General features: G+C 40.0%; 2 protein-coding genes across 7 annotated transcripts in view; one reads left to right on the forward strand and one right to left on the reverse strand.

Annotated features, from left to right (window-relative positions):
- Positions 1 to 15,592, forward strand: part of LOC122882570 (monocarboxylate transporter 1-like) — a 28,113-nt gene extending 12,521 nt beyond the window's left edge. For all 3 annotated transcript variants that reach the window (XM_044210078.1, XM_044210079.1, XM_044210077.1), the window contains 3 exons: positions 8,795 to 8,938; positions 9,492 to 10,307; positions 11,505 to 15,592. In XM_044210078.1, the coding sequence (XP_044066013.1) occupies positions 8,795 to 8,938; positions 9,492 to 10,307; positions 11,505 to 11,794 (1,250 nt within the window). In that variant the 3' untranslated portion in view covers positions 11,795 to 15,592. The remainder of the gene's footprint in view (positions 1 to 8,794; positions 8,939 to 9,491; positions 10,308 to 11,504) is intronic.
- On the reverse strand, positions 15,357 to 27,438 carry LOC122882573 (vasopressin V2 receptor-like). 4 transcript variants are annotated; one of them, XM_044210082.1, is made up of 7 exons: positions 26,166 to 27,437; positions 22,782 to 23,056; positions 22,437 to 22,682; positions 21,137 to 21,283; positions 20,765 to 21,050; positions 18,784 to 18,966; positions 15,357 to 17,188 (listed from the first exon to the last, which is right to left on the reverse strand). In XM_044210082.1, exons 2-7 carry the CDS (start codon positions 23,049 to 23,051, stop codon positions 17,007 to 17,009), a joined length of 1,314 nt encoding a protein of 437 aa, XP_044066017.1. In that variant the 5' UTR covers positions 23,052 to 23,056; positions 26,166 to 27,437; the 3' UTR covers positions 15,357 to 17,006. The 4 variants fall into 4 exon arrangements, with proteins under 4 accessions (XP_044066017.1, XP_044066015.1, XP_044066016.1 ...); XM_044210080.1 differs by having other exon boundaries at positions 18,784 to 19,002; positions 26,166 to 27,436; XM_044210081.1 differs by lacking the exon at positions 26,166 to 27,437 and adding an exon at positions 26,010 to 26,116 and having other exon boundaries at positions 18,784 to 19,002.
- Between the last annotated feature and the right edge of the window lie 460 nt (positions 27,439 to 27,898).

A 27,898-nucleotide genomic window follows, 5' to 3' on the forward strand; every position in this document is an offset into this window, starting at 1 on the left:
AACATTGTTAACAACATTTAACATAAACAAAAGCTCTAGAGAGCGGCCACTCGATGGACATAGTATCACAGTACTTACGAGAATATGTTTCAGAGGTCGTACAGCTTTGAGCATTTGTGGTTGATGCTGCAGTTTACAATAAGAAGCGTGAGAAAACTTAAGAGAAGAATTTATTATAAACAATAAAGGAATGGAGTTTTATCCAGTGGATTGTTTGCTCTGCAGATTGAGAGACTTAACGCTGCTCTTTCTCATATTGTTGTTGGTTGTAGTGTGTCCTCGCCTTGAGGGAGAAAATGGGGAAAGTCTTTGTCAGTAAATGAAACCAGATTGCTGGAGGAGTGTGTGTTGATATTTACGGTTGAGTTTCTCGTATTTTAAGCCGGTTTTCTGACTTTTTTGGCTTCTTAAGAGGCTCTGCCTTTTTATCGTTCCCCCTTCACTGAAGCAAAACAAAAAAAAACACAAGCCTCTTTTCTTTCCTCTGCTTATGCTCTCTCTCTCTCTCCCTCGTGTCTCCCATTCAGTCACAGCTTGAATAACACTTACTGCTGAAGGGAGGGCAGGAGACAATATGAGAAATGGATACTTTGGAGTGCTTGCAAGCAAGATATGAACACAAGCACATATTTGTTCTACTGTAATCCGACTAAAGCTGCAGGAGAAAAACAAGGAAAAGCACACGTTGAATTAATGACTAAATGAATTTCTGTCACATGTTTTACGGTATGCTGTAGTAGAAGGCATAAAAACAACTCTAGTAAACTTGCTGTATTGGCTGGGAAGCAGTGTTGTGTAGACCCACTAGTTTTTGTCCTCATTTTAACATCTCAGTTTTTGGTTCTTTTGTTTCCCAATTTTCCCTACATCAAGACTGAGCGTGCACAGCTATGCTAGCATCAATTAATTGATTTAATCTATTTTTTAACAATATTTTTACTATGCTTTTTAACACACAAACACAGACCGCTCCAACAATACAAACAATACATAGTGGCCACAAGAACTAAACATAGTATGGTATACATAGTATATAGTAAAATGATGTACCAGGCACACTCACATAAATATGTTGTGGAAGTATATTTATTGCGTTATTTTAAGCAAAACCACCAATTATACTCTGGATGCAGCTTCTCCTGTTTCTTTGTTTTATATCATTGTAAACTGAATATCTTTAGACTGTTGGTCGGACAAAACAAGACATCTGAAGAAGTCACCTTGAGCTCTGGGAAACTGTAATGAAACAGTAATGAAAATGAATGTTATTTGCAGCTCTAATGCTCACAATCTCACCGCTGATGTTTTGCAGGAATAATGTTATAACCACATTCACCATCTTAGTGTAGCGTCTTAGCATGCTTACATTTGCTAATTCGCACTAAATGCAAAGTACAGCTGAAGCTGATGGGAATGCAATTAGTTTTGCAGGTATTTGGTCATAATCCAAAGTATTGGACACATTGAAGGGGACATGAACGTCTGAACCAAATTTCACGGCAATCCATCAAATAGTTGTCAAGATATTTCACTAAAAACCAGCTGGTGGCGCTAGAGGAAAAGTCAGAGGATCACCAAAGTCAATGAGATACATCATCAAGGAACCATGAATGTCTGTACACAATTTCATGGCTATCCAATTGTTGTAGATATATTTTAGTCAGGACCAAAGTCCCTAGAACCCTTGGCCCCTATAGAGGATCTCAAGTTTAGAGATGGGTTCTGCAATGCTGCTTGAACTAAATATCTAGTTATATCATTTGAAACAGCAAGTTCTCGCACTTGCTGACCCTTTAATTTGCACTGGTGCAACAGCAGCCTTGCCATTTGCATGTTGAGGGAGTATTCAAGAAAGGGTTAGGTGAGGTTTCAGATCAGATTTCTCTCTTTCTGTCGCAAGACACAAAGCAAGCTCTTTCCTCATTCACTCTCTCTCTTTCTCCCCCAGTTTTTAATTTAACCAGCACACTACATGTTAGACACCATCCTCTCTTTTTCTCTCTCTCTCTCTCTGTCTCTGTGTTTGTCCGTCTTCTCAGTTCAGATCTTCACATCTAAAAATGGTATCTGATCCTTCCACTTACTCATTCATGCTCTTCAGAGCTGCGTGCCATCCTGCAGCCTTATTCAGTAGGTTTAGGCATTTAAGAGCGGAAACTGCTGAGGGAGGAACAGAGGGGAGGAGTGAAATTGCATAACAGGATTAAGATGTTGGGGTAATTTCCTTTTTTTCTTAATTTCAGTATTTTCTTCTTTTACAATTCAGCCAGATCACCGGTTGATGACGTAGTTATGTCTGCTTGTACTGTAGTACGAGTGAGGTTGTGGGAACAAATGTGCACAACCATATTACTCACTGGTTACACATGGGGCAACGCACGTACACACTGACTTCCACCAAGATTAAAAAAAAAAAAAAAAAAACCACACACGTAATAATTTACTGTCAGTGACAGCTGACTAATAGTGTCAGTAGAATTGCACAGGATGCTCTGCACCAGCGTAAAAGAGGAAGAGGAAGATATGTGACGAAAGAGTTATGATACCCCCCCCCCCAATCTGTTTAGTGGTTTCAACGCATGAAACAAGCAGCAACAAGATGAAGGAGTTGCGTCATTTTCAGCTGCCAATGTAGCCATCACTGTAACAAACAAAAAAACAACACCTGGAATTCCCTGCCATCAGGGATCGGCAACGCTCCTTTTCTGGCCATCTTTAAAAACCTCCTCAAACCTCACCTACACACTCAGGCCTATTGTCTTTAACATTATCCCTTTTTGTGTAAAGCGTCCTTCTTGGGTCCCTTGAAAGGCGCCTTGCTGTTGTTATTATTATTTAACATTAAAAAAGGGGGGAGGAAAGACAGCTAAATCTGACAAAAAATACAAGAACACTGAGTCAGAACTCTCTGACGGTATGTGTATAAAGAGATACCACAAGGGAACTGTATCTCTCAGATATGGCAGCAAAGTTATATTAGAAAGCAAAGGACCCCATATCTTGGTGCATTTATTTGAAAAGCCCGTCATTGCGCAACTAATTTTCTCCAGTGTAATTTAGTTAAAAATATGTGTGACCCCACAAAGCGTGAGATGGGAGTGTGGGAGACCTCCATTTAAAAGAGTACTCCACTTTAGCATTGCACTCCTACAACATTGTTGGACTCACGATGGGCAGTTTAAAGCAAAAACGATCTAATCATCTTTCATCTTTTTAAAAGTCTGCTTGTAGTGGAGAGTTAAATTTGGTGTATTGCACCTTTTTTTTAAGAGGTGTTCTTTGTGATAGCTTACTGTTGAGCAAATAAACAGGATTCTGTATCTATCGTTTTATTTAGCACTCACGTAAATACCTTTTGTGGGAACTGTCAAAAGGATGTAACTGCAGTGAGTGATAATTTAGCAGTGTATTCTGTAGCACCGGAGTTCACATGGTGCTGTACAGATAAACTACATGGCCACGAAATACAACAATAATTTCAGGGAATGGTCAAAGATGGTCAGAGAGAAATAAAACAAAATTAAAAGATACAACATACAAACATAAATGTTTCAAACAAGCTAACACCCTTCTGAAAAAAATCTTCAACACTTTCTTGAGAGGTGGTTCAGCATTTAATCTTGATATTGAAACTAAGTGAGACTCCGGTAATTTCGTTTAAAATTGTCATGTAGTGCGCGGAAGTCATCATTTTTTAAAATTTTCCAGGGTGGGAAACCTTCCCTGAACTTTGGCATGAGCAATAGCTCTTTATCCTCTTTTCCATGAGGAACCTCGTTCCAATTTTGGTTTTGGCCATAGCTCCTACCCCAAAAAAAAATCCTTTTGACTGTGATGGTGCTTTTTCTTTGGGCTGCGAATGCCATGCCAATACCATGTTCTGAACTTTTTAGTTCCTCTAATTTCAGGATCCTTTTGTTGGAAAAAGGCCTTTTGTCACTTTACGTAACACTAGTCAAAGCCTCATTGAATGGGAGTGCTGATATCTGACTTCTCTTTCTGACTTTTCTTATGATCTGTGGGATTTCTCTGTTCTTCTTGTGTGTGTGTGTGTGTGTGTGTGTGTGTGTGTGTGTGTGTGTGTGTGTAAACGAGCCAGCGACAGAAGAAAGACAGATGTGTGTGAGTGAGTTTGTGCATGAGTGCACAGCAGCTTGTTTTAATGCAATAAGTGCTCGGGCTCACAGGATATTGATATGATTAAGCATGAAGTGGCCTGAAGAGGGAGAGTTTGGATTTCAGCAAATTAATGAAAACACACAATTACATGAAATTATTGTCAAAGCTGGCTTTCCAGTGTACAATACAGAAACACACAATGTACTCAGTGGCCACTTTATTGTACATGTGAGCAATGTAATGCAAATCAGTACAACTGTTCTGCCATAAAGTCTGCTTTTATGATGCCTATAATGTTCACACTGTCACAGAGGTGTTAATTCAATTATAGGTTTTAGCCTAGAGGCCATAGTCAGTTGTGGAGGACAAGAAATTAGAAACACCAGTCTCAATATAATATATAATGCAGTAAAAGGATCTTTAAAAGGAAAAAAGTAAGTAAGAAGGCGCTTAAAAGCTCAACATTTTGGGAAATACATTCATTTGCTTTGTAATGTCTGTATTGTAAATATGGAGCTGGGAGACAGTTAGCTTAGCATAAAGACTGGAAACGGGGAAACAGCTAGCCTAGCTCTGTCCAATAGTTAAAAAAAAAATAAATAAAAAATCCACCTGTCAGCAAACCTAAAGCTCACTTGTTAACCTGTTATATTTCTGAAAAAAAAAAAAAACCTGAAGTCTAAAAACATCAAGCTGCTGTTTTCCAGGAGGTCATGTGCCGGACTATGTCTTGGTCGGGAGCAGTGACTTTAAGAAATAGTCTGGCATGGGGCGCCACCTTAGCTTAGGGGGATTTAGATGGCGACCATGAAACGTAACGTCCCCGGTGAGAGTTCAGCCAGGGAATTTTGTTGCATCTCTCTTCCTCGTTTCTTATCAGCGCTCTACTGTCTATAATAAATGCTTAAAATGCCAGCACGTAACCACTGTTTTTAAGGATAAAACAAACGTGTTAATTAGTGAGTTTTAGAACCAGGCTAACTGTTTCCCCCGTTTCCAGTCTATATGCTAAGCTAAGCTAACCGTCTCCTGGCTCCAGTTTAATATTTAACGGACAGACGTGAGAGTGGCATCGATCTTCTTATCCAACTCTCTGCAAGAAAGTGTTTAAGCATTTTTCCCAAAATGTCAAACTATTCCTTTAAAGGCTCAGTCCAGATGGACGGATGGTGGTCTGCGTGTAATGTGACTGATGGGAAATGTGATGCATTCAACTGTTGGGGCATATCCAGTCAGCTGTTCCTCCTGTCCCTCTTCTATTCTGTTTTGTTTCTGGTAGGACTGACTCATCACCAGCTGCTACTTGCATGATCATTTGCTCCGTAATGAACGGCTGAGTGTAATGAGCAAAGACAAGAATTGGGTGTTTGGGATTGTTATATAGAATAAAATCTACAACACTTAGATCCTGCACAGTAAGAAGCAAAAGTGTCTCGGCTAAAATTAGACAGGAATAGCTCGTCACGGCCAGGTTCACTCTCGACATGTGTTTTTCTCACTTCTGGATGCTGTGTCAGTGTGAGGCATGAGGAAATGAAGTCACCTCTCTCGTCCACTCGGCGTTGTTCTTTCTTTCACGGAGAGAAAAAGAGAGCAAATGATGGAGGGAGGGGAAAAACGAATCGTTTATATAATATCTCTGAGGACACTACTCACTGCCCTCATTGTGTTTTGCCAGGGAGCAACAAAGACTGTCACTACTGATTTATTTATGTGTTAAGTGGATGCAGTTTCATTCCTGTCCTTGTACAGGTTCACTTTTGTTTACCATGGAGCTCCAACGAGCCCAGAAGAAATGCTGTAGTCTTGTGTGTAGGATATGTGTTCTGGTGGAGCTCTTTTATCTAACCCACCACCTCGAACACAGCAACCCACCGAGACCGCCTTTGTGCCAGGCAGTCAGACCCTCAGTGACAGAAACAACACACACTAGGTGTCGGAGAGAGGGATTATAGTGAGTGCGTGAGTGAATGCTTGTACGTTCAGAGCGCCCCTGGCCATTGTGGTCAGCTGCCAAGTTTCAAGGGCAAAGCCGACATGGTCTGTATGAAGGGCCTCAGCAGGCTGTGAGGAAATGGATGCCGGCTGAGAGCACCCTGATCATTCATATTTTATAACTTTGTTATTTTGGTGTACCTCTCTGTGTCCACTATCTTTGTTTTCCCAGCTTCTGTCGCACATAACTAGCGATTATTCTCATTGTCGCTCAATTAGCCGATTCTTTTCTTCTTTTTTTTTGGTTAATAATTGGTGAAAAAATGCCTGTGTTAATGCAATGATTACTAGAGATTATAGGATATGTTAGGCCTGAAGTGGCCTGGAGAGTGAGAGTTGTTTAGCTTAGATTCATGCTCATTTAACAAATTCAATTAAAAAACATTATTACATGAAATTACTGCCAAAGTTTGATTTGCATTGTGCAATCTAGATACGTGTATACAATATACAGTATAGAGAAAAACAAAGTATAACATTTACTGTATAGAGATCTTTAGCATCTTGACTGTAGTAGGAAACGAGAAGAAGGCGCTTAAAGGAATAACTCAACACTTATTCGCTTTCTTACAGAGAGTTAGATGAGAGGATCGATACCACTCTCATGTCTGTACGTTAGATATGAAGCTGGAGCCGGGAGACGCTTAGCTTAGCATAAAGACTGGAAGCAGGGGTAAACAGCTAGCCTGACTCTGTCCAAAAGTAAAATATAAACCTGTCTACCAACGACTCTAAAGCTCTTCTCTATCTCGTTTGTTTAATCCGTACAAAAACTAAAGTATAAAAACAACAAGTTGCACTTTTACGGGGGTTATGTGCTGGAGTATTTCTTGGCTGAGAGCAGTGACCTCCTGTAAAACCACAACTTGTCGCTTTTCACTTTTCCCACTTTTTTTCCACTTTCTGTGTGGATTACATAAACAAGATATAGCGTATTAATTTGTTTTTTTCTCTTTTCTTCTTCTTCTTACCTTTTGGGATACAGCCAGGCTAGCTGTTTCCAGTCTTTATGCTAAGCTAAGCTAACCGTCACCTGGCTCCAGCCTTATATTCATCGTACAGACATGAGAGTGGTATCAATCTCAGTTCAGTTGAATTCAAAATCTTTATTCTTATCATCTAACTTGTGGCAAGAAATCAAATAAGCGGATTTCCCAAACTGATTATTTTTGATTAATAGTTATCAATCAACAAACAAATTCCCAGAGTCCTCAGAGAATAGCAGCAAATTCTCTCATTTGAGAGGCTGAGACCAGAGAATGTTTGGCTTTTTTTTTTTTTTTTTTACCGAACCGATTAATCGATTATCCAAATAGTTGCAGCTTATTTATTTCTGTTGACCGACTAATTGATTAATCGACTAATTATTTCAGCTGTACACATAATATTCAGTAGTTGGGACTGAGGAATGATCATGTGACGCCCTTTCCCCACTCATGCAGAATAGTTGCACACAAAGCTACTGTATAGATGCTGCAGGCCTGTACTTTGTATTCATATCCAGCAGAGCCAGTGTCACCCTCCGTCCATGTGAAGGCCCATTCATAGTGAGGCTGGCACGCAAGACTGAGACTCGTCAGCCTTGACGCTACTCTTCTCTCTCTCCCCTTCTCTCTTTTAATCTTCTTCTGTTCTCCTTTCTCCTCTTCTTCCCACTTATTTTTTCTCCTCTTCTCGTCTCATCATTTCTCTTTTAACTTCGCTTCTCTTTTCCTCTTCTCTCCTCTCACGTCCTCTCTTCTTTTCTCTTCTCCTTACTTCTCTGTTCTCCTCTCCCTCCTAACATTTTATCTCCTGGTGTACATTACGCCCCCTCACCCTTTCATTCTCTCCCCCCTCCCCTCCCTCCTTTCCTCCTCTTCCTCCCTTCTTCGAACTCCATGTAACATCCATGCAACTGGTGCTGTTAATCAGTCATTGTCCCTCTTTTATTTTTGCCACCATAGCACCACCTGTTGGTGAACAGGTAAAATGGTGAGCTGATGTAATTACATTGTATTTTCAGTAATAACAGCACTAGTATAGTTTATTAGACTTAGCTTAGACTTTTACCTTCACATAATGTTCATGTACATGTGGGTTGCAACTGATGATTATTCCCCCCCCCGATTTTACTGAGTAATTGATTGGCCAATAAAATATCAGTAAATAATGAAAAGTGCCCCTTAAATGTTTTGTTTTGTCCAGCCCAAAAGATATTTAATTTAGTTATCACATATGACAACAGAAAAGCAGCAAATCCTCCTAATTTAGAAGCTGGAACTGGGTAATGTTTGGTATTTTTTCTTGAAAAATGACTTAAACGATTGATCCATTTAGGGCTGCAACTAATGTCATCACAATTTCTCAGAGCATGAAGCATTCACATGCCTTGCTTTGTCCATTCAACAGTCAAAAACCCAAAGATATTCACTTTACAACGATATAGGACAAAGAAAAGCCTCAAATACTCACATTTGAGAAGCTGGTGTTTGGTATTTTTCTTTAAAAAACGGCTAATTGATTGTCTATAAAGTTGCCAATCAACTTCCTGTGGATTGACCAATCAATTAATCAGCTAATCGTAAATGTACATGTGACAGTTTATTGTCAATTTCAGCACTTCAGCACTGCTGTGGTGTTATTTACTACACTTAATTCACTAAGTTCTCCTTCTTGACTGTCTCTTCTTTCTCTCCAGGTCCAATCAGCAGTATCCTTGTGAACAGATTTGGCAGTCGACCAATCATCATGCTCGGAGGCTGTCTGGCAGGGTCGGGACTGGTCGCGGCCTCCTTCTGCAACACTGTGGAGCAGCTCTACTTCTTCATAGGAGTAGTGGGAGGTCAGTATTTTCCATTTCCATTTCCAACTTAAATGTACCACACATACTGTAAAATGTAAAAGTTGAAGAATTTAACTTGTTGTGTAGTTGTTTAAATTACTTTATACTTAGTAAAATCTCTCATGTTTGTGCCACATGTAGTTTTAAAACCGTTTTGTTTGTCCATCAAAATTAAAACAGTTCACACAACTCTTCTCCAGGACACCATGCTTTAGTCACCAGATGTTTTCGGCTATTTTGCCTTGCTCAGTAATGTCGCTTCTCGATTTCCATATATTTAAGGGAAGAGACTGGATAATTCATTTCCATGCAATGTGCTACAACTGGATAGATTTATTTTTTTTTACATTGTATTGTACTTTTATGTTCTGCTATTCTTTGCTTTAGTTTTCTTGATGTTTTTCCCCACATATTCTTTTCCACATGTACATGTTAAAAATAAATTACGCTTGTATCCTTTTACCTGAATGTAGACAAGAGTCTTGTTTGTCATCATTGGCATCTTCTCCTAACCCTCCTTTTCTGTTTCCCCTCCCGCCCTTTCTCTCTCCAGGTTTGGGACTGGCATTCAACTTGAATCCAGCTCTCACTATGATCGGTAAATACTTCTACATTCGTCGGCCCATCGCCAACGGCATCGCTATGGCAGGCAGCCCCGTGTTTCTGTCCACCCTGGCTCCTCTCAACTCCTGGATGTACGATCAGTTTGGGTGGAGAGGCAGCTTCCTCATCCTGGGAGGACTTCTGCTCAACTGCTGCGTGGCAGGCTCCCTCATGCGCCCCATCGGACCCAAACCTCAGCCGCCCAAGCCAGACACAGAGTTAGGCGAGGCCAAGGCGGTGGTTTCAGTACAGCCACAGCCTAAGAAGACAGTCCTGCAGACCATCAACTCCTTCATCGACCTGACGCTGTTCAAACACCGCGGCTTCCTGCTGTACCTGAGTGGCAACTTCATTATGTTCTTCGGCCTCTTTGCTCCGCTCGTCTTTCTCTCCAATTATGCCAAGAGTAAGGATATCAGCAAAGAAAAGGCGGCCTTCCTGCTGTCGGTGCTGGCATTCGTTGATATGTTTGCCCGGCCCTCCATGGGCATGCTGGCCAACACCAAGTGGGTCCGGCCCAGGGTGCAGTACTTCTTCGCCGCTGCCGTCCTCTACAACGGAGTGTGTCACGTGCTGGCGCCACTGTCAGTGGACTACACTGGATTTGTGATCTACGCCATCTTCTTTGGTTTCGCTTTTGGCTGGCTGAGTGCGGTGCTGTTCGAGACACTGATGGACCTGGTGGGAGCTCAGAGGTTCTCCTCAGCCGTGGGTTTGGTCACTATAGTGGAGTGTGCGCCGGTGCTGCTGGGCCCACCGCTAACAGGTAAGACATCCAACATGCATCACAGGAAAAGGGAGCGTTGTGTTTGGGGTCCACGCTTGTATTTATTCAGACGGCATAAACATTCAACATGTCACTTCAACACGCAGACTAAAGACTTAACTTCAGGGTTGTGTGGGCATTTACAGACTGTTTGATTTAAATTTTCCCCGTTCTCTTGTTCCTGTTTTCTGCTTTGTTGCAACTTGTAGGGTGGAACAAACCACACCTTTTTATCATTCTTGTTGGTAGAGAAGAGGCCTGATCAACCAGAATAACTGAAAACAACTGAGGGCTTTTTAAATATAATTAATAAATAATTAAATATTTTCTGTCCTGCTCCGTTTGCTGCATTGAGCTAATTCTGATTTGTTACCTCACCACTTCACATTTTAATATGAAGGTATTTGTAGATCTTAAATGTGAAACTAGAAGTCTTGACAATGCCATTTGTGTTTAGCTAACCAAAAATTGAGGTTGTTTGTCAGGTCTGTATCTGTTCACCAGTAATTCTACAGCTTAAACTGTGTGTTATAGGTAGTAGACTAATTCAACGTGATGGTGTGTCTGCGCTCAGGTCAGGATATAGTAAATATTTACCCGAGGTTGATGCATTATAACAACGCAATCTCAATAACTGTCAAGAACAATATAATAAATATATCTACAAATCTCAAAACAACGATGGTGTATGAAAATCTCGACATTCTCAAGCTTTTTAAATGAAAAATGCTAAACATTGTCTATTTCCAGCTTCTCCAATGTGAGAATTTGCTGGGGGTTTTTTTTTGTCATATTTGATAATAAACTAAATATATTTTTGTGTTAGACTGATGTTAAGACAATACAAGCAATTTAAAGACTTAATTGAGAAAATAATTGGCAGATTAATCAGTAATGAAAAGAATCGTTAGTTGCAGCATCATGTTAACTTACAAAAGATCCCAGTGAGTTCTGTGCAGCGAGGAAGAGTTTTACAGGTTTCAAAAAGATCGGTATCAGGAGAGAAAAGGTCAGAAAGGTGCATCCCTAGTTTACGTCTGTGATCAGTCAAGTTTTTAAAATGGCAAAAGCACATGCAGCTGTGATATAATGGCAAAGTCAATCAATGTTAAAAATGGTCAAAATATTGATCCAGACTGTCATTTGAATGTTAAATGTTAAATCTGCGTGGTCTCTCTCTCTTCTGTGCACCTCCAGGTAGTTTCTATAACTACTATAACCACTACGACTACACCTACATCTCCTCTGGCATCATCCTCATCGTCGCAAGTGTGATCCTCTTCGTGGGAATGGGCATCAACTACCGCCTGTTGGCGCAAGAGAAGAAAGAGGAGGAGAGAAAAGAGAGGGAGGAGCCCAAGGAGGAGCGCACCGCCATGTTAGCGCCTCCCTCTCCGTCAAAATCAGTCGAGGAGGCTGAGGAGAACAACGTACCAGCCGCTGTCACACTGGAAGACGTCGCCAAGATGGACGAGGACACAGTGTAGAGAATGTAAAAAAAAAACGGACTCGAGAAGGATGCACACACCTCACAGAAACACACACGAGAGCTGCAGTTACTCAGTACAACCACACACCGTCTTTATAACCTTGTACACAACCCTGAAGCCATAGAAACAATTACTTCTATCATTAAAAACCGAGACCTGCTGCTGTGACGTTCAGCTTAACTGGCCGTAAAACTCGTCAAGCAACTTTTCACAGCGTTGAGACCTCTGGTTTTGGTATTTGTGCCTTTTGGTGAACTCAAATCCTTCAGGAGCGCCGCCCCCAGATAGATGCACAGCAGACAGAGTGTAAGATAAAAATCCAGTAAACTAATGAGGACTTTACTCTCAGGGTCAGCTGCCGTAAAGGTTCAGAACCTCACACAGAAACAAACCCACTCGGCCTCGACTCTGCTTCAGTCAAACAGGCTCAGAGTCAAACAGTAGATTTTTGTTACAGTACGTAGAGATGCTGTACATTTCCCCTGATATACTACACATGCACGCTGGCATTGCTTCACTCCTCAAGGGCTGGACATAAATAAAGTAAAAGGACACATTCATGTTACTGTCGGCGCAGTAAATCTGTTCACGTATTAGTTTAGAGTGTGGAGTTTTGAGTTTAGAGTTATGACTTTTCTATGGATTTATGCAGAAGACAATAACAATTTGGGAAAAAGAAATCTGGAAGTTCACCACCACACAGGGAGAAGTACACTATGTCGGCAGTAGTAACGTTTTCAACCCTTAGTCAACGTCATAAGGCACAAAAATTGAGCAATGCTTAAAAATACAAAGATATAGTAAAGTAAGGAAGTTGAAAACTAAGTAGGAATCTTTTGGTCACTGTTAATGGTGTGCTTGTACAGAAATCTGAGTGCACTTTTTGTGTGTGTAATTTTGTATCATACACCCCTCTAACCAAAGCAGCTCATCATGCATCGTTGTATTGATAGACACATGTGAACAAAAACGCTCACACAGTTGCGCTCCTCCGCCCCACAGCTCTACCTGCTGTGTAAACCAGCAGGATGAGACCACTCACTCGTATTAAATGACACCACATGCTGTTTTTTGGGGGAATAAGAGGCTGTGATCGTACCAGATCGGTGGGTTTACTGGGTGTGTATGTGACCTGCCCGGCTGTGGTGACAAAATGGTAACAAAAAAAAAAGAAATCTCGCTCTGAAACGAAAAAGATCCTATTTTTTCATCATTTTGGATTATAGGAGTCGCAGTATACCCTAGTGTCGTTTTTTTAAAATTGTGAATAACACGTTGTAGTTTACAGTTATATCAACAAACCTTTGTAATAAAAACAAAATCTATTTTAGCTCACTGTATATGACAATCTGACAACACGTAACCTTTTTAATGGATTTTGATGTATTTGGATGAAAGTAAAAGCGTGTGCGTGTGAGAGACGATGTGTGTTTGTCAGCGGTTTAAACTGTAGCCAGGTTTCATCATTTAATTTGTTTGAGATTCAGCCGCTGCATTATCAACACGTTTGTGTCTAAACTGTACAGAATGTGTCATATCAGATCCCCATTGTTAAAATTGATCACACATTGATCGGTGACTGGGTTTACTGCCAACACGAACTGCTGACGTTTGTCGGAGAAGCTTTTGTTTGAGGACCCGTTCTGTGTCCAGACTCGAGGGAACAGGAGACGCAAGGCTGCCCTCTTCAGCCTGAATAAGCTTCCCCTCATTGTCTCTTAATAAATGGAGGTTTTACACGATTCACTAATTGGTATAGATGTTTTAACTTTTAATGTTTTATTCTTCTAAATAAAGCTTAGTTAAAAAAAAAATGTTTAAGGCAATTTTTGCAACAATGAAAATCAGTTATTTTGAAGGAAGGTTCAGTGTTTGTGCACCTTTTTTGTTTTTATTTTTTTTTTAAAGATTTAGACTGATGATTTAGACTTGAAATGTTAATAATATCTACCCTGAGCTTGATAAAAATACTATAAAGTATGGATATATTCTATATTGTTTCATACCAACAATGAATTGATCCTACTAACAAGTATTGTGTGTGTAGACAAAGCCTGAAATATCTCATTCCTCTGTGTCATAGAGCTCCATTGCTGTCCAGAAAGTATGGCGCTGTCTGAAATCGCTCTTCTCCATTCATTCACTATTCTCTATATAATAAAAGATCAATAGATTATCTGTAGTTTGCAGTAAATTGACATGTCAGACAGTTATGGATCCTCATCAGTTTGTGTCGTCACTGACAGGTGTGTTCGCTTGTGTAAAATGTGACCGATCGCATTGTGGGATTGTCATCAGAAAGTAGTGCTCATGCCTTTCTTTTTGTTCCATTGTGGGAATTTTTGAGGGAACTATACTGCACAGTGCAATAACTCTACGCTCTGATACAGCGCTCTAATAAAATGGCGGACAGTAAATAATAGGGCACCATGTAGGTAATTCCGGACACAGCCGAATACAACCCAATCAATAAGCCGACCATTGCTCTGGGTGACATGTACCTACATTACTATTTACGAACACTCGGCCCCACTTACACTTCCTGCTGCTGTAAGTACTCATTAATGTGTATTCATCCACGGCAGAAAATAGTCCCCAACAAATGCACCATTTCCTCCTGTTTGAGTAGCGTTTGCTAAAAACTACAGATTCCAGCGGTTTTTAAGAAATTGCTGAGCCTTTTTAAAAACGTTTTGTATCTGTGACCTTTTTTAAAAAGATTTACAGAACAATTGGGCTTTAGTGGGTAAGGAAGCCAGAAAGTAGTGAGAGACGGACTAACACATTGCTGGTTTTTATCTTTTCATGGTATTTGTTGACAACGACAAAAATGTAGAATATCACCAGCTTTATCCCTCTATAATCTGAAGGAAATTGTTTAAATGAAAGATGTTATGTTTCTGTAATGGAGCACTACTTTCTTTATACCTGATTGGGTGGTCATTCAGTCTGAGATTTCCCTCTTCACAGAGAAAAATGTCTGTGTAGATCACATTTTGTATTTAAGTGGGAATGTAAATGAATATGTGGGAAAGGGTGTACATTTTACACTGTATGCTGTCTTTTTTTTGTTTGAAAGAGTTTTTGGTAATTATACTGACCAAATGCAAGTATTAGTTTTTAAAACCAATTAATTACAAAGTCTAGGTTGTTGTCTAAAAGTAAATGTTATTTGATTTTGACAAGTATTTTTTTAAGGTATTGTTGGTACCAGTGGGAGAATAGTTTCTCTCTCGTTCTACTTTATGTACCCACTTCTTCTACAGACATGAATTTGAAGCATATTTATGTTCAGGTCAGTGAACGGGTCCATATTTGAGAGGAAAGAGTAGAGAAATTAGCTGCAGACAGGCCTGCTGCCTCAGTGTGCCCACATTCCCCTGCACTAAACCCTGGTTTTCCTTCAGTTACAGCAGACTGACACTCAGGACATTATGGGTATATAATATGCTGTTATTCAACGGGCGAGTTTGATTTACGGATTCAAAATGGACTAAAACCTTCACTTATTTTGCCTTTTGAGATGAGTATTTGAAAAGGAAAGGTGACACTGAAAAACTTCAAGTAAACCATTTAATTGAAACACTGAATGTTTTCCAGTACAGGGTTTTTTAAAAAAACAAAACAGTACTGTATAGCCACAGCACCTTTTTGTGTTTAAAACAAAACAATTGTATTAAGTTTCTGGAAAATAACATGACTTTTTTTTGTGCCAATAGATGTTTTCATGTTTTATATGTGCAAAGTGTTTTTATGACAGGGGAGAGAATGAATAAACGTTTTTTTTAAAACAAATCTCATTGCATTTGTTCTGTGCTTTTGAAAAATGAAGGAAGGAAATTGATTTTTAAGCAGTAACAGTCAGTCAGAAGCAGAAAATATATCCAAACACATGCATTAACAATAATTACACTTTCTAAAATGTATTACAGCAGTTTGTATCTAAACTACCTGTTGTAGCCCAATTATGGGAATAGTTGGACATTGTGGGAAATATGCTTTGCGTTATTTGCTATTTGCTTCCTTGTCGAGGGTTCAATAAGACTCATATGGTGAAGTTATGCTAAAAGCCGCTTAGCTTAGCATAAAGACCAGACACGGCTACCCGGGTGCTATCCAAAGGAAGCCAAATCCACCTACCAGCACCTCTAATGCTCACTAACTGACACGTTATATCTTGTTTAACTCTTTAAAAAACGTGTAAAAAGACAATAAACTGTTTTACGTGGGGTTATGTGCCCGGCTATTTCTTGGATAAGAGCAGTAACTACCTATGTTAGGCCTTCGCTGGTTGCTTGGCAACGGCTCCAAGCCAAGAAATAGTCAGGTACACAACCCCGTACAACGGCGAATTGTTGTTTCTACACTTCGTTTTTTGTAGGGATTAAACAAATAGGACAATTAGTGAGCGAGATGTAACGTTAATCCGTACAAAAAAACCCAAGTTTTCCACCTGGAAGTCACTGCTGCCAGCCAAGAAATAATCCGGCACATAACCCCACATGTAAAACCACAATTTGTAATTTTTAGACTTTTTTTTAGTGAGCTAAATCTGTCTACACGCACATCTCAAGATCACTAACAGACACGTTATATCTTGTTCGTGTAAAAACCGCAATTCGCCGTTTTACGTGGGGTTACGTGCCCGACTATTTCTTGGATAAGAGCAGTAACTACCTGTGTTAAGCCTTCGCTGGTTGCCTGGCAACGGCTCCAAGCCAAGAAATAGTCAGTTACACAACTCACAGTAAAATGGCCACTTGTCGTTTCAGTACTTTTATTTTTTATAGGGATTAAATACAACGAAATATAACTGTTAATCTGTACAAAGAAATTAAATAGGACACAACGTGTCAATTAGTGAGCTTTACTGGTGAAGGTGGGCGGATTTTTTTTTTTACATTTAGACAGAGCCAGGCTAGCTGTTTCCCGCCATTCTTTATGCTAAGCTAGTTTAACCGTATCCTAACTGTATATTAGCTTATCTCGTTATCATATATCTTCATTCACGGACAAATATGGGAGTGGTATCGATCATCTAACTAACTGCAAGAAAAAGAGTAAGTGTTTTCCCCCAAAACGTCAAACTATCGACGTGTGGAAAAGTAAGCACTGTAGAGTTAGCTACGTTAGCAGCTATGTGTTGATTGTGTGTCACGTGACAGGATTTCGCACTTGACCGTGTGGTGGTTGTTGTGTATATTGTTCACTAGTTGGAGGTGTGCGTGGTGGTGGAGTCGTTCGGTAGGGAGCCTCGGCGCCGTGTGTGTCCGCGGCAGAGCAGCAGCAGGCGGAGCTCCGGAGAGACGCTGCTGGAGAAGGCAGAGTAGATCCAGGGGTTGGTGCACGAGTTCAGACTGGCCAGCAGCATCAGCAGGGTGAACGCTGCACCTACACACACACACACACACACACACACACGGGAAGACGTTTGTAAATGGCAGGTGATTGCAGAGGCTTGTTGATTAAATTATATCCTGCATGAAGAAGGCAGTGTAGCTACTGTCAAGGTGAATTTAGGCATTTCAGTGGAGCTTCCCAGTAGACAGTAGTGGAATTTAACTAAGTACATTTACTCAAGTAGTGGTGACAGAAGTAGTCAAATCCGTTACTTAAGTAAAAGTACTAACACCACACTGAAAATACTCCACTACAAGTAAAAGTCCTGCATTCAAAACCTTACTTAAGTAAAAGTATTATCAGCAAAATGTACTTAAAGTATCAAAAAAAGTAATAATAATAATAATGATAATAATAATAATAATAATAATAATAATAATAATAATAATAAGAAAGTACACATTGTCCAGTAAAATGTTCCCTGTCAGTGTTTTTACTATTATATCTGATGTTTCTGGATTAATATTATTTCTGCATGTTGCATTTTACTGCTGCAGATGTTTAAGGTTGAGCTCATTTTAACTACTTTACATACTGTTTAGTAGTTTAATCTACAGCAATGCATCATGGTCTGTGAGATCATCATATGTTTGTAGCGCCGCTGTCCTGTGAGAACCACGCATCTCTAAAAAGTCAACTTTTCATGAGCTCAGAAAAAATAATTAGCATTTAATGCTGTCAAGCAATGCTATCAAGTCAGCAGTGGTCATTTCCTCAAGATTATACAAATTAGAAGAAAAGTCAATGTTTAAAATGATGTAGAGTAAGAATGACTTTTGAAAACTTTCATTTTATTTATTGAAGATACTGTATTACTGCAAATATACATAAAGTAGTCTAGAGTCTGACTTTACACTACAGTAACTCCTACATTCATACGAGGCAAAATGATGTTTGTGGTTCACAGTTTTCTGGTTTGTATCTCACAGAAAGTTCATTTTTATTCAAGATATCAAACCTTACTGTAGATATTTAAGTCACTTGTAAGTTTTAGTTTTAGCCCTCTAAAATACAGAAAGCTACGGTAATACTGTAATTCTGGGAAGCATATAACAGTAAATCTAAATTTACACGAACAAACACTCATTTTGACAGTAATCAAAAGGAAATAAATTGAAATGTGTGGGAGAAGTAATTAGCAGCTATGTTGTAATGCTGCTCACCTGTGTAATGATCTTAAAATAAGGACAAATGTTTGTAGACACACGTTGCATTGATTGATCTGTTAGCTTGATAATAAATGCTAATATAAAGGTTTATTCTGAGGACTGAGCGTGGGATTTAGTAGACAGCATTTTGTGTTTAAAAAGGAAGAATTTAGCAGGTCGGTTTGGCTCTTTGCAAAACTGTTGTGAAATCTTACCCTAGCCAAAGCAATCATAAAATACTGTAACATGTTTGGTAGGAAAAGTGGTGACTTACAGCAGAGGAATAAATGATAGAGAAGCTTGTAGGAAATAAACTAGAGTGCCATGACTGTGAGGGATGTCGTGTATAGAAATACTTAAAAATTTTGATTATTGATGATTCACAGAAAATTACACCTTGCACATGGTATCACGACAAGTTGGTTGGTGTGTGCGCACCGTTCTGAGGTGGGTTGGAGTCCCAGGCGGCCCACAGCTGGACACTGAAGAACGGGGCCCAGCAGAGCGAGTAGACCAGCACTATGACCAGCGTCATCCTCACTGTCTTTGACATGGCCGCTGATACCTCTCCACCGCGGGCAGGGGGGGCTTTGGGCGGGGGGCAGCAGACAGCAGAGGGCGCTGCAGGGTCAGGCAGCAGGTCAGGCTGCAGCTCAGCTGAAAGGGAACACGCAAACAGTCGAAAGCCCAATCTGAAGGATTTAGCCCTTTTACCTCAAATCCAACATATTTTACATTACTTCCCACCATTTTCCAAAGCGTAACATAATTTATGTTTTTAACTGTCTATTCCCTACCTGTGAAAATCAACTTGCAGAGACTTGAAACCTGAGATAAATACTCAATCACAGTTAATATATCTGCTTTTATGTGTGTGAAACTAATCTTAAAAATTTTTAAAAGTCTATTGTATGCTTTAGAAATTGTTTAGTGTAAAGTATTGTACGTTTTGAAGTATATGCTAGCCTGACAATCACACTGAATTGACATTTCATTTTCACTTAATTCATTTATTTTGAGATTCAGAGGTCTGTCAAGTAAAGACGTGCAGAAACACCGGTATGACCCTTTATGGGGAGGGGTTGGAAGGTAAAGAACTATTCTCACCTAAAACAAGGAAGATGCATGTCCTAATTTTTGTAAAAGAAGAAATTAGGAAGAAATTAGGTTGTCTGAGTCAGTGTCTTCGTTTAAATCTCGTCTCAAAACACATTTTTATCTGAAAGCATATCCTGATTTTACGTGAACTGGCTGTTTATTTTACTGTTTATTTTATTGCTTTTCTGTATTTCATGTGTTTTATTTCTTTATATTTCGTCATTCACTGTGTTATTTTATTTTTCTTGTTGTGAAGCACTTTGTACTTTGTTTTGATAAGTGCTCTATAAATAAAGTTTTATTATTATTATTATTATTATTAAAACGAATAAACGGCTAGCCTGGCTCTGTCCAAAGGTATCAAAATCTGCCTACAAGCACCTCTAAAGCGCCACACCTCTATTTTCTTAGCCTGACAATTGACAGTAAGTAAGACATTGTAAGTTGACCACATTCTTGCTGCTCTTTTTAGTTACACATAGATAATGTCGCAGTCTTATCAAGAGTCTGCAGCTTTGTTAGCGGTTCTGTGAGGCTGTACATTGGCACAGCGGTGCATTGAGCTAAAAACTAACATCAGCATGCTAACTGTTACAGGTGTTGGCAAGCAGGGGACAGGGAAAGACAAACAGGCATAAGTCCAAAGGCAGACAAGACAGGGCCAACATAGCAATGGGGGTGAAGTGACAAATAACAAAGGAAGGACACAGACTTAAATACACTTAGGTGAGGGAGACAACAAGACACAGGTGAAAACAATGAAAGCAATCAAAGACAGGAAGCAAAACTACCAGACACGAGAAGGAGGGAGAATATTACAAAATAAAACAGGACAAAAACCCAAAACCATGACACTAAAATGCTCACAGTGACAATGCTGACATCCCGATGTTTGGCAGGTATAATGTTTACCATGTTCACCATCGTAGTTTAGCGTGTTAGCATGCTAACATTTGCTAATTAGCAGTAAAAGTGCAGCTGAGGCTGAAGGCAAACTTCATGGCAATCCATCCTATAGTTACTTAGATATTTCAGTCTGGACCAAAGTTGCCATCCCCGGAGCTACACCACTAGCATGTCTGCAAATCATTCTTTATATAGGAAGAGGTGTGCATTTGCTCTAAATAGGTGGATTTCTTTAGAATGACTGTATAGGACATCATATCCAGTGCGCTTGCTTTTGAACTTTGACCCTGAAGAATATCTTTAAGATTATCAGTTAATAAAAAACAGAAATGGGGAAAACATAGCATCTGCCACACTAGAATAGAACCACCACTATCTAAAAGTGACAGCAGTCTACACTCTGTGTGGATCTTACCTGAGTGAATAGCAGTGTAGGTGTGAATATCATAATGTGAGGTGATGCTGTTGGACCTGAGTGGCCCCATGGGCAGGTGCTGAAAGGTGGATCCAGAGTCAAAGCTGGTGTGACTCCCAGGGTTGTTGAACGTGAGTGGTGAAACATAGAGGGAGAGACTGGACCTCCCTCTGCTGCCTCCACCTCCTCTCTGGCTGTCCCGTCTGGATGGAGGGAGGGAGGCGGGGGACAGGCGGCGCTCTGACTTCAGGTACAGGTTGTTGTGGATCTCCTTGAAGATTCGTACCTGAGGGAAAAGGGACAAGAGACGTCCAGTGATGCTGTGGTAAATTCAAATCTTGGTAAATTCTGCTCTGGTCTGTCCCTCTCTACCTGGCAGACAGTGATGATGAGGACAGGGAGGATGAAGACAGCCAGGGTCATCCAGGTCACGTAGGCTTTGAGGCCCCAGGACTCAGTAAAGTTGCCCCAACACTCATAGACACCTGGAGCTACTTCAGATTGGGAGAAGATGAAAACCTGGAGGGGCAAAGAGGTGTGTGGGCTTCCATTTGTAAATGTCCATCTTACTTCCTTCGGTTTTCAAACAGTTGTGGAGGTAACTAAATCAAATTTCTTGTTATGGGTTTGTAAGAATCTGTGTTTTGACGAAGGTATACACAGAAAACATGTAAAACCAATGAGGAAATTAATGTGCAGAATTATTTGTTTGGAACAAAATATAATTTTTTTTCTGATATTTATAAGCATTTTTCCGGGGCACAATTATATTCTTGCATGTAGTCGAATTTTTGTTGATGTGCAAAAAGACACAAATACCGTGATCTCTGGAAAAACTAAAATATTATATCATATTTACATTAAAGAACAGGGAATCATTTCATAGTCTGATAGTTCTACTAGTTTGTTTACTTTTGCTAACTACATTTAGCTTTTGGAGAAAAAAAAAAGACTAGTGAAGAATAAACCATAATGTGTTGATAGGCTTTTTGGCACCACTTTCTATAAGGCACCATTTACTGTATAAATGGTCTATAGGTTTTAACAAATGTACAAATTACTCATTTACTTGATTAGATACCAATATTTATGTAAATTACAAGATCTCTAGATTCCTAAAATCAACTGGGGAGGATCAGATTTAGCTTACTTTTTTTTGTGGCTTTGCTATAAAAACTACATTTAATTCTACCAACACGCTGGTCCAAAATGGTGGCAGGATCATAGTATTTTTTCAGTGAACAGACAAGTCTTCTCCCCCATTTTAATTGAATATATACAGATGGGTGAAAGGAAAAACCAGCATGAAGTGTGTCTGGAGTCAGGCCACCTGAGCCATGGAGATGGTGGTGGCGAGCAATGTCTTACACGCTGGTCCAAAATCTTCTGGTGACTGTAAAAGCTGCAGCATTTTATTCACATCATTTTCATCCTCACCAAACCGTTCAGTGAGCCCTGGAACATGGAAGCATCTGCGTTTATGTTTCTCCACTCTTTTATTCAGGTTTGTCCTTTTAATTTGCCCCCATCTTTCTGTATGCGTTTGCTTTTTTTAAATTATTATTAAACCTTAACGCAGGACAATCCCAATATTAAACTTTAGCAACAATCAAACCCTGTGTAAATGAAACCTTCACACAGATTCATGCCTTGTCTCCCTGTGTCACCCTACCTGTGGCAGGCTGAGCAGCAACGACAGCCCCCAGGCCAGCAATATGAAGGTGTTCCAGCGTTGGGTGGCCCCGCTGCGGTGCGCCTGCAGGGGGCAGCAGATGGCGTAGTGCCGGTCCACCGTCATGGCCACAATCATGTAGGAGGAGGCGAACATCCCGAGGACCTGCAGGTATTTCACCAGGCGACACAGGATGTCCGGGCCAGGAAAGCGTCCCTTAGCATCCCACACCAGCTGAGGCAACACCTCAGAGAGGAAGAGGAGGGGGAGGAAGGGTGGAGTGAGATGCGAGGAGGGGGTGCACCCAGTGTGTGTGTGTGTGTGTGTGTGTGTTTTGTTTGTTACCTGGAACAGTGCCACCACCAGGTCGGCCAGACAGAGGTTGAGCATGAACTGGTGCAGCGGGTTGTGGTGTCGTCTCCGCCTTAGCAACACCACCAGCACCAGCCCGTTGCCGAGCAGCGCCATCACCAAGATGACCGCCAGCACCACCACCTCGGCCACCGCCAGAAGGGCATCACGCTCCCAGTCTGTGACATTTGTACCTGCCAGGGTCACAGACACCACTGACCAGTCGATGGACGGGTATGAATCTGTTGCCATGGAGACTGACATGTTGGCTGGGAGGAGAGAGGAGGGGGAGGAAAATGTCAGAGAGAGATGAAAGTTCAACTTAATTATTATCCTCAGTGACATTTGACAGCAGGCACTAAACACCTGATGACAATGAGAGGCAACAATCTATAGTCAGACATAAAACCAATATAAAATATATTTATGGAAAAATAAAATATATCTATTAGAATTTAAAAAAAAAAACAAAAAAAAAAACAGCAGCAGGTCAAGGATAGAAAAACTGCTAACATCCTGGATAAAACAAGATTAACACAACACAATGACAATGTTAACTTATTGATGATTAGCAGGTATAATGTTTACCATGTTCACCATCTTAGTTTAGCGTGTTAGCATGCTAACATTTGCTACTTCGCACTGAAGTTTTGCAGATATTTGTTCCAAAGTATTGGACAAATTTAAATTTTGACCTGACGATGGCACTATATGAGTAACAATTCATCCAAATTTCATGGCAATCCATCTAATAGAGACACATCACTAATGTCATATCATAATTGCTTCTGCAGTCATTTTTGTACAAGAAAGAAACACAGGGACCTGTCTGTCCCATATCCAACCAATGAGATTTAAATTTACAATAAAGTTAAAAAGAAGTTTCTCTGAAGATCTGGCTGGATAGTGTTGAATGCTGAGGAAATGTCGGTGAATAAGAGCGTAGCATGCGGTTTTAGGATCTTATTTTTAATGTCAATAATTATTAGAACCTTGATTTTGCTGTAAAAAAATGTTTCAATGACCTTCAGCACTTTTTTTTATTGAGAACTACTTTGTTATTGTTCCACCAAAAAAACCTGTGAAGGAGTTTAGAGGGGAAATGTCTCTTTGGTGGCTAACAGCTAACAACTCATAGACATCTAAAACATCAACTCTGCTTTTCTGTGAGGGGTCACAAGCCAAAAACATTGGGACAGTTCTGGTTTAGTATTGAATTTTATAAGCTTATCATATGTTTTTTTTATGTAAAATCTTAATCTTCAAAGTAAACAGTTACTATAGCTGTCAAATAAAGAGGAGTAGCAGAGTATAAAGTACAATATTCTCCTCTAAAATGTGGTGGAGTATAACGTAAGAAAGTAAGTAAAGTTCCTTTCCACCACTGCTTGTTAATTTATTGCATGGCAGTTCACCCAATTAGCGAATGCCAATTAGCAATTCCCATCAGTTCTCTGGAGTCCTCGACCATATCGCCAGAAATGATCACAGGATGTATTGTGACGTCAGTGATTATGAAACAAGCTTGAGCGTTATTCAGTTCACAGTTTGTGGATAATGACCATCTACAGGTCACTTATCTATATATATATTTTACGTGTATTTTATCAGACCTCTGCTGCCTGTAAACATCTCACAAACACACACAGCTGAAGTTAACAGGGGTCGTATGTGCGGGGTCAAGCTTCCGTGAGCACATTAACTGTAAAACAGTGAGAGGTGAAACATGTTTACAGCAGTGCCTAACACACTTTTAGAGTTCAACACACACACACACAATCGCAGAGGCATGCAGAAAGGGCTCTGCATGTGGGACTATTTACTGAGTGCAAATGGGAAGGCTCTAATAAGGTCACAGTTTGACCAATCTCCACTGATCAACATTACACACTAACTGACAGCTAGGGAGTACTAAGAAAACTAGCAAAAAGAAGAGCAAGTGCAAGGACAGGGGTGGAAAATAACAATTTTGTGGTACAACTTTTTACTTCAACTCCGCTACAATTCAGAGGGAAATTTAACTTTTTATTCCAATACATTTATCTGAAAGCTATAGTTACTTTGCAGATTAAGATAAAAAAAAAACATATTATAGGAGCCATGTATTTGATTTGTGTTTAAGTGCACTATTCCTCCAAGCACTAGGGGGGTGTATGGTAAAGGCAGGATATTTAAGTTCATGCCAGTAATCACAGGTGTTGCTGATGGGAAACTCGTACCGTTTTATCTTTGTGTTTAAAACTCATTGGAAGTGACCGACACTACTGGACACTAGTAAGAAAATAAACCCATTATGATATAAAGTATTGGTAAAGCGTGAATATCATTTTTCCAGTACACACGTCTGAACTATTCAGCCCTATTGTGTGTCTCTACACATTTGAAGAGCTTATAACGTTCAACACGTTGTTAAAGATTAAACCAGTGGTTCCCAACTTTTTTTGGCTTGTGACCCCTCACAGAAAAGCAGAGTTGGGGTCTTGTCATGTGTATGAGTTGTTACCAAAGAGACATTTCCCCTCTAAACTTCTCAGATGGACTCATTTAAACAACTGTTTGAGGCTTAAAGAGGTCAAATTATCCAACGTTTTCTAAAACAAAAGCAACAATTACAGAATAGTCAAAAATATGAATATAAATTTGTTTTTTCTTCTTTCCTCTCCCATTTATCTTGTTACCCTTTGGAGGGTCTCGACCCCTAGGTTGGGAACCACTGGACTCTACATAACTGTTTGTAAAGTAGCTCCACCTTGAACAGCTCCAACAGTAAAACGCTGTTTACAAATTGATACACCAATAATCTAATATCATATATAGTAATATATCAGTCACAGGGGACGTGCACTTTCACTTTTAATACTTTAAGTTCATTTTGCTGATAATACTTCTTTAGTTTTGAATGCAGGACTTTTACATTGTTGTATTGGTATTTTTACTTAAGTAGAAGATCTGAGTACTTCCACCACTGCCAACAGGAAAAGCAGAAATAAAAGAAAGCTGCTGACAGTATCATCCATCTATATTAATAAAAAACAGGCTTTCCAGTGCATTCAGCAGTCCTTACATCCCTTAGTCTTGTCTTGAAAAATAGCTTTTGACTCTAATTCTCTAAACACAAAGTTGGAAAGATTGACCTCTTTTGAAAAATGTAGTCTGCCAAAAAAGCTGCTTTTTTAAAAACCTTGTTTTGTTAAAACATTCATGAGCCTATTGATGACAAACCTGTAAAGGCTTCTTGTCTAGATTATTCCTGTCAGAAACGGTCGTCTCTCAACTTTAACAGATTAATTCTCGCTCGAAACACTCCCAAACCTCAGTAGAAAACAGAGAGGGGAAAATCAGGAGCAAAGTACAAGCAAACGTAGGCGACTTTCTCACCTCGTCCTCGTCCTCAGCGTCCCGTGAAGCATCTGTAGGAGCCCGGACAACCTGATCTGCTGTTGCACACACTATCTGCATCCATGCTGTGTCTATGTGTGTGTGTGTGTTTGTGTGTGTGTGAGCTTTCCTCTTGCTTATTACTCTGAGGGTGACCTCTGCCAGCTCACTCTGCTGACTCCTGTCTCCCCATCTCCTCCCCTCTCCACCCTCCTCCCCCTCATCTTTAACACATCCCTCCTTCTTCTTCCTGCCTCGCTTGGATTTTATGAAAAGTGGGAGAAAAGGAAAGAGGGGGTACTCGAGTGGAAAGCGGGTGTGTTGATCAAAGGACGTGAAGCCCGGGCTGCGTCAGTGAATTAATGTAATTTACTACTGATTGTTTAGATATTAGCCATGCTGCTGCTGGCCCCACTTTGATCCACATTCAGAGCAAGACGAGGGCCATACACCAGCAGATCAAATGACATTTCTGTTGTTATCCTCCCAGAATGATCAAAGACCTTTCATACACACACATTAAACTGATATGTGTACGTGTGATTTTTGCATCAGCTGGTGCAAGAGAGGGGTGGGAACAAAGAGGGAGGAGAGACAGTGTCAGATGTTGTGACAGATGGGATGTAAGGTTTTTTGGAGAGAAATGAGCAGGCAGCAACAGGAGAAGAGTTGTCTTTCCCAGCAGCCTTTTTCTTTCTCACCCATGCTTTTTCCTCCCCCCCTCTGTCTCTCTCCGTCTCCTGCATTCCACCTCCCTTTCCTTCTTTCTCTGACGGTGCGGTAATCTATTTGCTTCCCCTCAATTGCTCTCTCTAATTATCGAGGGGCCCCAGCTGAGTGACCTCGAACATACACACAAGAGCATGAACACACAAGCAAACACTCGCACATGTCACTGCTCACGCTGTTTCTTTTCATATTTTGATTATTGTTATGAAACAGATTTCGGTTGTTTGTAGTAAGCTCCGTCAGTGGGATTTAATTAGTTGTGAGCGACACAAACTCCAGCAAAGATGAGTTTTCCCAGCGATGGTCCTGAAAGTATTTATGTTGTAACAGTAATCATGAAAAAGATTTAATGGAAAAAAAGTCCTGGATTTAAATTTTTGTTATTGTCAAAAAATCCCATGAAAAGTCCAAAAGTGGCACATTTGTTCTTACTGAAGAGATTAATCCTGTTTTTAAGGATTAATCTCTTAATACATATACAGTATAATTTAATTTTTTAAAAAGACTAAACAATTTCCTAAAACAGCTTGACACTGTAGTTTTTAGCAAACGTTACTCAAACAGGAGGAAATAGTGCATTTGTTGGGGACTATTTTCAGCGGCGGATTAATCCACATTTGGTGCTCTGGTGAGAGGACGGTGTGTGTGGAACTGAGTCAGAATAAACTACAGTGTGTCTCTTCATGGTAATGAAGGTGGAAGAAGCATTGAAAATGTTACTTAAGTAAAAGTACAAAAGTATTAGCATCAAAATGCACTTAAAGTACCAAAAGTAGAAATACTCATTATGCAGAATGGCTCATTTCAGAATAATTTATTATATTATTGGATTGTAATTATTGATGCATTAATGTGTTCATCACTTCAATGTTGCTGGGCTAATTTTAATTACTTTATATACTGCTGGGTGGCTTGTGAATTCCCCCCCGGGATCAATAAAGTTTTGTCTTAACCTATAATAATAATACATCATCATTTATTTGTTGACTATATTTTGTATTATT

This window comes from Siniperca chuatsi, linkage group LG10, assembly GCF_020085105.1.
Source record: "Siniperca chuatsi isolate FFG_IHB_CAS linkage group LG10, ASM2008510v1, whole genome shotgun sequence".
Lineage (NCBI taxonomy): Eukaryota > Metazoa > Chordata > Actinopteri > Centrarchiformes > Sinipercidae > Siniperca > Siniperca chuatsi.